Source organism: Pelobates fuscus, chromosome 1, assembly GCF_036172605.1.
Source record: "Pelobates fuscus isolate aPelFus1 chromosome 1, aPelFus1.pri, whole genome shotgun sequence".
Taxonomy (NCBI): domain Eukaryota; kingdom Metazoa; phylum Chordata; class Amphibia; order Anura; family Pelobatidae; genus Pelobates; species Pelobates fuscus.
The window spans coordinates 377,592,062-377,604,698 of NC_086317.1; the positions used below are offsets into that span (position 1 = coordinate 377,592,062).

Genomic DNA, 12,637 nt, shown 5'->3' on the forward strand with positions numbered 1-12,637 from the left:
GTTTATTATTTATCCATATTCTGCTCCCAGTAGATATTGATTTTCCCATTTATTTCCTATATCCGTAGTTGCTGTCAGCATCCTGCATTACAATCCCCTTTATTATTTGTGAAATGCTTGAACAGTGCCAGGTCTGCATCTGAGTGGGCAGAGAGACTTGGAGCCTGTCCCTTTCACCCTGATTTCTAAGAAAATATAGCAAAAATATAAATTGCACAAAAGTTAATTAAAAATGTTTGTTGCGGGGGGGCGTGGCGAGGACACTGAAGGGAGCAGACGCATGCCGGACGAGCTCCAGCTATACAAGCAGCAAAGAAACCCTTACGGGCGACCTCTTACTCTCACACCGCTGAGGACCGAAACCTACAACACCCGAGATGGGCAAGAAAGCAAAAAAACTCAGAACCCTCGTGGGGGAAAACTCCAGAAGCATCTGCGACCTGCTGCAGCAACCGCGGCCTAGGCCCAAAATGGCGTCGCCAGCGGAATCAACCTGCCCCTCCTCCGAAGAGGAAACCCTTGATGCCCTAGACGACATCCCGAGGTCGGAGGGCCCCAAACTACCCTCTCCGCAGGAAGACCTGCAAGCCCCAGCAACCAAGGGTGATATACAAGCCCTTCTAAACAATATTAGAGCCTTCTTCAACGCAGACCTAGACATACTCAGAGAGGACATATCTATGGTCACGGCCAGAGTGCAAAAGGCAGAGGCGTCTGTCTCCACAATGGCCCAACATCAAACACGTGAAGCAGAACAGATCCTGCAACTCCAAACTGCACAACACGCCACCCAACTTCAAATAGAGGTGATGGAAGATATGAGGAGGCGTACAAACCTCAAAATTAGAGGCATAGCAGAGACCGTCAACGACCAAGAACTGCCACACTACATACGCCGCCTACTCGCAGCCCTATTGCAACACCGGGTGGCCAAAAACATACAATTAGATGGCTGCTATAGGCTGGCCACATCAGCCAGAGCCCCGGCTGGGGTACCTAGAGATGTGATGGTACGCTTCCTTATGCTCCGAGACAAGATGGCGGTTCAACGAGAGGCTAGGAACAATACGCCTTACCTCTTCGAAGAGATGCACCTCCACTTCCTGCAGGACTTGTGCCGCTCCACCCTTACATGGAGAAGGTCCCTCCAACGGGTCACGCAAGCCCTGAGAGCGGCCGGAATCACCTACAAATGGGGGCCCCTACGAACCCTGATAGCCACAAAAGACAGCCGCACCCACACTATCACCTCGGCGGACGACACAGCGGCATTCCTGCAAAAGCTAGGACTTACCCGGCCTGAGACAACCAATTTGGGACAGACAGACACCTGGGACGTTTCCACAATTGTTCCATTTACCCCACGAGCTGGGACAGACACAGGCTAAAACCGCAGGGGACGCTCGGTGGTGAGAAAGACACAAACTAAGAACCGCACAGCAGTACTCTCTAGTTGCCCCTTGGGTTTTATTTTGGCATTGAACTCCTACGTTTAATAGTTTGTTCCCGACAGCATTAAGCTGACCTCTATGTTACCCTTTCCGGAGGCACCCCTCCCCCCCCCCCCCCCCCGTGCTCAGGGGTTATTGAGCGCCACTCTACAAAGTATAGAGCAGACACAATCACCACTTAGACACCAATCACCTCCACACACAGGTACTCCACAACCATCTCCAAATAGTAAATGTCTCTAGACACAAGTTTCAACAGCACAGATACCACTTTAATGTCCATCTTGCTGCATATTACCAACATGTATAATCCCCAAAAGCTCTTACGAGAAGTCACACAAGCAACTGTATTCCTTAAATGTGTTTACTTGTTCGGCTCTATAGGCCTACATACTACTTATAGATACGTATTTACTGTTCATACTGATGCATATTATTGAAATGTGTAATCTATACTAGCTCCTAAGTTAAGTATCATCAGCAACTGTACTTAGATGTTTTTACGTGTTCGGCTTTATAGGCCTACATACTACTTATAGATACGCCTTTACTGTTCATACCGATGCATATTATTGACATGTGTAATCTATACTAGCTCCTAAGTTAAGTATCATCAGCAACTGTACTTAAATGTTTTTACTAGTTCGGCTTTATAGGCCTACATACTACTTATTGATACGTCTCTACTGTTCATACCGATGCATATTGTTGACATGTGTAATCCATACTAGCTCCTAAGTTAAGTATCATCAGCAACCGTATTCCTTAAATGTTTTTACTAGTTCGGCTTTATAGGCCTACATACTACTTATAGATACCTCTATACTGTTCATATCTCTGCATATTATCAACATGCATATTCCTAACAAGCTCTTAAGTCCAGTAACTATATTTTTAAAGGTTTAACTAGCTCAGCTCTATCAGCATGCATACCCCTTTTAAATACCACTATACTGCTCATAACGCAGCATATTACCAACAGGTATAATCCTTATAAGCTCTTACGCTCAGTAACACCAGCAACTATAATTTTCAAAAGCTTTACTAGCTCGGCTCTATCAGCATGCATACTCCCTATAGATACCTCTATACGGTTCATAACGCTGCATATTATCAACATGTATAAACCTTACAGGCTCTTACATTTCGTAACACCAGCAACAATATTTCTCAAAAGCTTTACTAGCTCAGCTCTATCAGCACGCATACTCCTTACAGACATGTCTGTATTGCTCATAAGGCGGCATATTATCAACATGTATATATCCCTCAATTGCTCTACAGGCACCGTCGGATCGACTTGCATTATCCTGTTAATGATTCCTTTAAAAAAAAAAAATTGGTGCAGCATTATATGATGTGTTAATGGAACTATACTTGAACTGTCATGATGTGATGTTTATAACATGTTGTTGCAAAATCTGAGGCTCTTTGCACCTCAAAAATAAAGAATGAAAAAAAAAAATGTTTGTTGCATGTAAGGCATGAGGGAAACCATTCCTTGGTCTTTATGGCAAGACAGGAGGCGAATATTTGCTTATCTTTCCTTACTGAAACTCCCAGCAGCAAAGAAATAGTTAACAATCTGTGTAAAAAATGTTTAACCAATCAGAGTGTATAATAGAGTATGTCCAGTCATCAGGCTCCTCCCAACTCCTCTTTGCTTGCTACTTAGCCTTCCAGGTGAGTCTATTCCAATTACACTCTTTATTGTAGTTCTTTTGTCATAATCAATATCCTATAATATAGAGTTTCTTGATATTTGTCATTATTTGGTCCACTTTTACCTAAAAAATGTAATGCTGTTTGGTGTTATGTATTTAGCTCTGTTTCAAAAAACTCTGTAGATGGGCCGACCTTAACTGCCGGCCCACAGCTAATTTCTTTCATTGTATATCCCCAAATACTCTGTGCCTTTAACTCTATACTAAAGGTGACCCCCCTCATAGCCTCTAATACAGGGTAACCCCCTACATTGATTACACAGGTCATACCTGTCATTGATTCTGGACATACTGCTGCCCTTCTACATTGGGTGAACCCCATTGATAAGAAGTGGGGTTCATCCACAATTGTTATTTTCAGGATAATCCATTTATTCTTTGAGCTATATCCTGTATAAGTCCACTGCCTCTTCTTTTGTACAGTTAGTCTGCATAAATTATAAAATATAAAAAATTTAAAAAAAAATGTGTTTCTTTATAGTGGTGATGTGACACTTTTGTCACTAGATTTCTAGGTGACCAGCTGCCCTTTGCCCCTGGCTGTTGGAGGAGCCTGATTGCCAGCCTTCTGCCTCATGACTATGGCCCTGGGTTGAATGGCCCTTTACAAACATTATTTGGGCTAATGGATTTATATTGTGCTGCTGCTGGCCCTTTAAGAACTGCATTGTGACTTATGGACTTGTATTGGACCATGCTGGCCCTTTAAGAACCGTCTGGGGACATATTGAGAGTTTGTGTGACAATACCCCTTTAAGACGGTGTCCCCAGTATCCCCAGACTTAGTTAAAATATTTTGTTCATTACTATTTTCCACTTGGTTCAGTAAATGGGGCTTACTGAACCAAGTACCACACAGGCGGACCACCGAGAAGTGGAAGTTTGCGGCTAATTTACCTCCCATCTTTGTTCATTCGAACGAGGTCAGCGGTATGTGTAGCCAAATTCATGGAACTGAAATCGACTACACATTTCACCGAACACCGCTGACCCTTACCTTCTCCTACACTGAACTTTGAGCTGCTGAGACTAAGTCCCGTTCGAAGATTTGAACGCACGTTCGAATGGGACTTGGTCATTTTTCTGCATAAAATTGACCGGCCGCACAGCCCAAATCTATGGAACTGTTTTGGGCAGGAAAATGTGCTGGCGGTCGGTCATAAAGGACTTCCACCTAACTTTTTATGTACTGGAGGGATTTGTCAGATTTTTGGTTTATAATTAAAGTTTGCTGATTCTGAATATGTATGTGAATATGATGCATATTTTTAAAGTTACAGTATATGTATAAAAAGTGTATTTTTCCTGCCTGTGATAAATTACATTAACCCATTGTGTGCAGTAATTGTATCACAGGAAATGGGGAAGATTTTGTGTGGGAGTGTCTGAGTGAATTGTACGTGTTTATTGGTTGTTTTCCAAAACCCTGTGGGTGGTACTAATGTGTATATAAGAACAATAAACCCACAGCTCTGTCTGTTCCTGCTTGACCCTCAAAACAGAGCCTTGTCTCGTTCTTGGGGGGATTTGTTGTATGCTGTTCCAGTTCGACTGCTAGGAGTGTAAACCTATTCGGATGATTTTTCCTATTCGGCTGTTTACAGCATTAGTATGTTTGAGAGCATTCATATGCTTCTCTGGTTCGGTGGATTGGTGTCTACAGTAGCTGTGCCTGTGTCTCTGGAAGGGGAAGATCTACTATACGGCTGTTAACCCCTTTTATGCATGGGGGTGCCGCTACAGGTGACCCCACTGTTGTTATCAGTTACTACCAATATGTCTGAAATTGTTTTGCCTGAACCTGCAGTCTCTGCTGAACTCACAGCATGGATGTACAACGCCATTGCTGACTCCATGCCCAAGGCTTTAGCGGCATTCCGCGAGCAGATAGTGCCGGCCCCTACGGCGACTATTACTCAATTGTCAGACTCGGAGGATTCCAAAGGTTCAGACCGTGACGAAACCACTTGCATACGCCCTTGGAAGGGTAATAGTGCTGCCGCCGGTAAAGGCAAAGCGCCTGCCAAAACCCAGAGAGTTTACCAATTTAAATCTAGGGAAGCTGTCTTCCAACATGATTTTGATCCACTTGAGGGTTCAACCTCTATCGCCTTCAATTTGTAGATATATACTGTGTGGGGTACTCTGATGAGGATCTCCCACCTCATAAAGCATCTTGAGATCTCTCTCCGTCTAAGTTTGCTTAAGAGTCCTTCCTCATGCCACAAGAGGATTCCATTTGAAGTCTGACCCCATCCCTGATCCTAGTTCAGTCGATACCCTATTAGATACCACTGGCCGCCCCTTATTTGACCCTAGATGTATCGGGCACCCTAGATCTGCGAATGGACATCTCCGGACCACATTGCCCAGTACTGCAGAATGTGGCTATGCCGACCTTTAGAGAAGGTGAGGGCCAAATTAAGGGCAGAATGCCCACGACCCATCATCCCAGACAAGGTGGCAATTCCTCCCGAATTTGACCCCTTTCTTGTAATTTTTCTGAATAAGTCGGGGAGAGACCCCCATAAAGGTTTAGAACAATGTCCAAAGGCCCCTCAAAATAAACGTATGGATGTTGCGGGCCCGCTCATCCAGATTTTCATTATTGCAGACGAGGCTTTGACAGGTGGCACTTTTTACGCCCATATGGTGCTAGAATGGGCCCAAAGGGCCTCTTAGGCAATGCTAATGTTGCCATCTCGACAGAACGGCAGAAGGCCGTCCTTTACAAATGTGATGCCAAGCTAGCCGAATTAGGCATTAAAGAACTTGGTCCTAAGACTCAAGGGATGTTAGTTGGAGTCAAGTTCATAATAGAACAAAGTAAACATGTTTCCGTATTTACTACGCTAACCAAAGCACAGTCCTCCCTTCGCAAGGTATTTCACACACAACGTTTTTCTGGGAAAGCTAGTTGCTACAGAGGCTGAGCGACTGGCAGAGCCACCTTCACGTGCTACAGGCCTCAACCATTGGACACTTGGATCTCAGGCAATACCGTTACCCCCACAGGCAGTTTTTCCCCTCTCGTGAAGCTATAAGAGGACGTGGATCTGCTTTCCTCCGTGGTCGCACTGCTACAGGTAATGGACCCTCCTTATTCTCATATACCTATTGCAGGTCGGTTAACCCTTTTTTCCTAACAGTGGTCTCAACTCACCTGGGATCACAGACGATCCGATACAAACCTTTCCCCCTATCCCGATCAAAATGTCGCTGACAGACGAGTCGACTTTACGGATCGAACTTGACAAATTATTCACCAAGGGTGCTATCGAAAGAGTTTTTGGCCCACATGTCTTCATAAGCAACATGTTTCTAGTCAGGAAAAAATCGGTAGACTTTCGACCTGTTATCAATATGAGAGTTCTGAATAGGTTCATCACGTACATACATTTCAAAATGGAGGGAATCCATTTGTTACGAGACCTACTCTGCGAGGGAGATTGGTTCTCCCGCTTTGATTTTAAAGAACGCACCAGCCCATCGCTGCCTCCTTCAGTTTCGTTGGGAGCAGGAACTATGGCAATTCTTTGGCCTATATTCCGCACCATGATGCTTTACCAAACTAATGGAACCAGTAATGGCATTACTAAACTCCCAGGGAATTCGGTCCATCGTATATCTGGACGATATCCTCCTCATGGCACAGGACCAGAAGACTCTACACCTTCATACGGTCATGACCTCCGCTTTGTAACAGAACCTTGGCTTTGTGATCAATCTCCAGAAATCATCTCTCACCCCGTCAAAGACAGTGCAATTCCTTGGATTCCAGATAGATTCTGTTCAGGCAGTCCTAAAACTTCCTACAACATAAATCAAATCCATCAAAAAGGACATTCTGAGGTTGCTGGTGTCACCATACCTCTGCCTGTGGGACCTAGCCCGCTTCATCGGCCTACTCTCTGCTTCAATATAGGCAATATTGCCTGCCCCGTTACACTACCGAGCACTGCAACGCCTAAAAATACGTTACTTGCATCAGTCGACATCTTAGGATCAGCAGATCACACTCACAGATGTGGTCCGGCTAGAACTCAACTGGTGGCTACATCATATGGCAGCCTGGAACGAAGAGCCTGGAACTACAAATTTCATTCTGTAGTCAGATGCCAGCCTTCTCGGATAGGGCGCGACTTGCTAGGGACATTCTACTGGAGGAATCTGGTCCAAATCGGAACAAGCACTTCATATCAATTGCCTCAAACTAATTGCAGGTTCCCTCATAATCTGCAGTTTCGCCAAGAAACATATGCGTTCCCTCCATTCTCCATGATCCCACGCACACTACAGTATCTCAAAACTCAAGGTGTGAAGATAACTCTGGTGACCCCCACCTATGGTGAGCTCATCCATGGTACCCCTACCTTCTAGAAATGTCAGTGGAATTTCCCCTGCTTCTACCCACCTCCTGCGATCTCATCGGGGACCCGGCAGGCAACTTTCACCCATTGCCACTTCAGGATCATCTCCAACTAGGGGATTGGACCGTTTCAGGGGATCCTGGAATGTCTCAGACCTTTTGGCTACTGCTTAAGGACTCCTTTGGCTACTGCGTTGCTGGTGTGTGGAAAGGGACATTGATCCCTTTTCAACGTCTCTAACTAATATTATCGATTTCGTGTCATTTCTTTGATCAGGGCAAATCCTACTGGTGTATTAAAGTGTTTCACCCCGCTCTTTCTGCAGCTCACGTTCCTATTGACAATTCTTCAGTAGGCAAACCTCCTTCTGTGTGTAGACTCTTGTATGGCAACCGCATCGCAAGGCCTCCAGCTCCTAAATATGGTACATTCTGGGATTTGGCTCTCATGCCAGCATTCTTAGAATTTTGGCCAGATAACGAAGCGCTCTCTCTACGCCAGCTGTCAGCCAAATTAGCACTTCTTCTCTGTTTGGTCTTGTTCTAGAGAATCTCTGACATCAGGGCTTTTGACTTTAATGCCCTCGATTTCACGCCGGAGGGTGTGAACTTCCACATCACTACACGCACCAAGACCAATTAATCTACAGTGAGTTACACTTATTTTCCGGAGAAACACCTCCTCCTTTGTGTTGCCCGTTGCGTAAGGCACAACATCTCTTGAACTACCCCTCTTAGAACACCACCTGGGCCCCTCATTGTGTCTTCTGTACGACCACACAAGCCAGTGTCCTGCTCTACTATTGCTTGGTGGATTAAATGGCTTCTAGCTCTAGCTGGCATTGATGCATCTTTTGGAACTCACTCTGTTAGAGGCGCTGCCGCTTCTTCTGTATTTATAGCTGGAGGCTCCTTGGCAGAGATTTTATCCTCCGCTGATTGGTCCAGAGAGTCTACTTTCCGTACTTTTTATTTTAGGCAATCTCCACATGTTTCTCTATCCATGAGATCTACGCGTTAAAAACAGCAAATATAAAATTTGGGATTATTAATTATTATTAAGTTAATATTTTTGCAATCAATATACCATTTATCAATCAAATGTGTGTAGGTTGCAATCATGTTTTTCAAGCCTTCCAAGTCCATGATGTTTCAGAGATGCTGTGAGTGTAATAGCACTGTCAGGGTTATTTACAAAAAAATGGAATTGTCCGTAATTCAATGTGAATTTTAAATTTAGTGCAAAATAGCCGTACCGGAAACATTCTCAAACATTCTGCCAGGCTTTCTGCTACTTTGCTTTAAAGGTGTGTTTTAGGAATCCACGAGTCCTTTATAATGTATGCCACAAGCTGTGAGATATACTCGTTGCAATATTATGATATTATTGCACAAGGAGATGGAGAAAAGGTTTGGATCACTGCTTAGCTCCAGTATACTTTCCATTTGGACTAGGGGTCACTGGTGCCCCTGAATATTACAATTCTTGAGAATGGACACCTTGCAGGCCCTCCACCAAAAGTAAAATGCTCCCGAAACAATTTGTTTTTGGGAAATAGTTAGTTGTTCTACAATCTGATGTTTATATATTACTCTTGCCCAATAAATAAATTATATTAGTTCAAGTGTCCTAATGATGTTTAACATTTGTAACCTGGCATCATAATTCTGATATTTAGAACTGTTATATTTGTCTTTCAGCCACTTCATTGCAGTTTAATGATAGGTGTTTGTTTTATTTCACATTAGGTAGCTGCTTTGAAAACCATGGCTAGCCAAGGAGGTCCAAAATACAGTCTTCCACAGCAGCCTTGGGCACAACCTGGTATGACTACACAATGCATCTCCTTTTCTGTGACTGTTTGTGACTTGGCAGGGATCTCCTTGTCCCATTAGTGCAGTTATCATTTTTTACATTATTTCATATTAACAAATCTAAAACAATCAATTAGTTAATGTTGAAGTTCAAGCTGAGGTGGCTTCATACATGCAACTGGAAATAAATCTAATACACTTAATCATTAGATGATAGAAGTAAATATTACAAGGACCGTAAAAGCTATATATCTGCATTATGCTTGCACTATAATGGCCTACCAGGAGGTCAAACAAGACCTAAAGTGGTCTTTTTAATTCTCGATTTCTTTTTTTGTTTTTGTTCTGCAGCAAAGATTAATGACCTGCTATCTTCCACGTATAAGACCATGAAAACAAAACTGCCACTGACACTACGCAGTATGTCATTGTATCTCGCTAACAAAGATACAGAGTTCATCCTCTTTAAGCCAGTCAGAGTGAGTATTGATATCCAAATATAGTGATGGCGAAAATGGTATGCATGAGGAATAATCTGATTTTATTGTAATTCGACGTTTCAAAGTGGCACCTCGAGCTTGCATGCTGACAAAAACTTTGGATTTTTTAGTTTGTTTTTATTGCATTCTACTTGATAAGTGAATATAAGAGGGAGAACAGGCTTTGCCCCTCCCACTGCTACTCACACTCAAAACCGTGTGCACATGTACAGTATAGCCTAAAGGACTTTCCTTCATGTCAGTAGAAACCTTTGCTCCTGCACTCTATTTATTTTCTAGTGGTAGTGTATAGGAAATAAAGGATTAGCTGATATGCCATGTCTTTCTGTTAAAGATGGACTTCATTGAAGGCACATCTGTATTCTCACCCAAATTTTGTATGGATGAGAGAGACTGACACACATATGTTGACCATTGAAATCTAACTTTATTGGCTGTATTAGTTGTAGTCACATTTGAGCAAGGAAAACTGGTACGTTTACTCCTTCTTGGGATGAAGTGAAAAGGAGGTATGTTGTCCACATCATAACAAGAAAAAGGAAACTCAAAAGGCTGGAAAGTGGGGGGGGGGGGGGGTAGGAAGAGACACTCCTGTATCCCACTGCCGAGCCTCCAGAGTATAGAGGTCACCTGGACTGGTTAAAAGGGGGTAACCCTGGAAATTGTAGAGAAAAGGGAAGAAAAAAAAAACAAAAAGGGATATCTTATATAAAGACCGCCCAGAGGGTAAATACCCAGTCCAATCTCAACAGTAATGTAGTTGCCAAAAAATAAAAAAGCCTTTATTGAAATCTATTAAAAACCTGGGTTATCAGGGATGGACAGAATAATATAGGGAGAAATATGTATGGTAGGAACAGGGCTAGTCAAGAGCCTAATAGCCGAAAGGAACCCTCACAAAAAACGGAGAGGGGATAGAAGGCAATATGTACCCCCATACATAACTCAGGTAACAAAGCAGTAGGAGAGAACAGGGAAAGGGAGAAACACACACTCCCAACCAAACAGTAGTGATATGCTAATAGATAGGGGATTAGCATAGCACTTCCTGTCTGCTCTAGTTTTCTTTAAAATATAAGACAAAGTAGGGCCTACTTTGTCTTATGGAGGTTTCCTACGCCTGACCATCTCTGACCAACGGAGGAGCAAAGTGTGCTTTGTTTCCGATAATCAAAGCAATTTTCACACAATTCTCACCTTTGATCCGCGATGCTTCCTGTCAGTATTCCCGAATGTCCTGTCACTTAGGACGAAATTTAGTAGTTTCGCTGGCGTTCTGTCTAACAGAAGGAGAACAGTTTCTCCCTTCGTGTTTGGATGCAATTCGGGACTTTGTTCAGATCGGAATTTCATTCTAAAGAACGAAATTCCGATCCGATTCTTGCCGCGGCTGCATCTTGCAGCCGCTCAGTAGATAACTCCCTAATTCCCACGGTATTAGGGAGCTATCTACCAAAAGGCTGAAAGACCTAAATTGGTCTCTCAGCCAAATTTACTAATACGAAGTAAATTCTGCCCCTACTCGCTATGCCGTGAGTAGGGGCATGTCTAGTAAACAGTGAGCAGCCAGTGCTCACTGTTAATAAAAAAAACAACAAATAAAAACCACCCTAGTGTCCTCCCTCCCGAGTGGGCTATTAAACTGTGAACGGGGGACCTATTGCCCCTCACCCCTGAGCGTTCTGTCTAAGTGACAGGACGTTTGGGAATACTGACAGAAAGCATTGCGAGATCACGGATCAAAGGTGAGAATTGTGAGAAAATTGCTTTGATCACCAGAAACGAAGCACACTTTGCTCCTCCTCTGGTCAGAGATGGTCAGGCGTAGTGCCTACTTTGTCTTATGTTTTAAAGAAAACTAGAGCAGACAGGAAAAAATGAAGAACAGATCCTGAGAGAGGGAGAGAAGAGGAATCGATTAAAGAAAGGTAAGCTCGGCATGACAGTGCCGCTTTCAGTCATGAAAGCTTTTTGGTTAAAAAATAAAATAAAAATAAATTGCTTCTGTCCTCAAACAGCACTAGTTTTTAGTTTATTGTTACTTTTTTGCAATAAGTGGACTTATGTGTATTGTGCTCAGTGTGAAAACTGTGGTTACAATGTGAATTTCTTGAAAATGCTTTTACACCTTGGTCGGTAAAATGTTGTGTACTTTGATACAAGCAGAGATAACTATATCCCTTGAAATTACTCCTCGTGCTCCCCGTGCATCATATTCACATCTTCAGTCTGTTAAGCTGTCACTGGAAAACATGCATTGTATAATGCACAACCAGTGTGTACAATAATGGAACATGTCCTCCCATTTTTCTACTCTTCCACTGAGCAAACAAAACATATCGTCCTATGACTTCTGCACCAATTAAACTGTAAAAATACACAATGTTAGCAGCTAGTCCTCATTTGTCCTCATTTGTATACTGTTCAATATTACTAAAATAAAGAGTTCCAAGCAAATAAGGGAGGAACAATGACTTTCAAAGCATTGTATGGTGCAGTTACTATGCAGACATGGTATTGGTAATCTGCATAGAGCAAATTATGTGTATGGGTGAAATTGCGTTATTCTAGTGGCATTTGTTAATAGTGATAACTTGTGTTTTGGTGCAACTCGTTTAAAAAGGAGACCTTTTTTTTTCCCCATCTTTTTGTCTTAGAGTAACATTCAACAAATTTTCCAGAAAGTCCACATGTTGCTGAAAGAAGAATTCGGTAGTGAAGATTTGCAGATCATAGCTTGCCCTTCAATGGAACAGGTGCAGTAAGCTTGGGTATTCT

The 12,637-nt window shown here is 43.0% G+C and overlaps 1 protein-coding gene across 1 annotated transcript in view; it reads left to right on the top strand.

The window, feature by feature from the left end:
* Positions 1–12,637, top strand: part of COG3 (component of oligomeric golgi complex 3) — an 82,190-nt gene that overhangs the window by 67,322 nt on the left and 2,231 nt on the right. Inside the window, exons 20-22 of the mRNA XM_063444713.1 lie at positions 9,294–9,369; positions 9,711–9,838; positions 12,517–12,615. Of these exons, the coding sequence (XP_063300783.1) occupies positions 9,294–9,369; positions 9,711–9,838; positions 12,517–12,615 (303 nt within the window). The remainder of the gene's footprint in view (positions 1–9,293; positions 9,370–9,710; positions 9,839–12,516; positions 12,616–12,637) is intronic.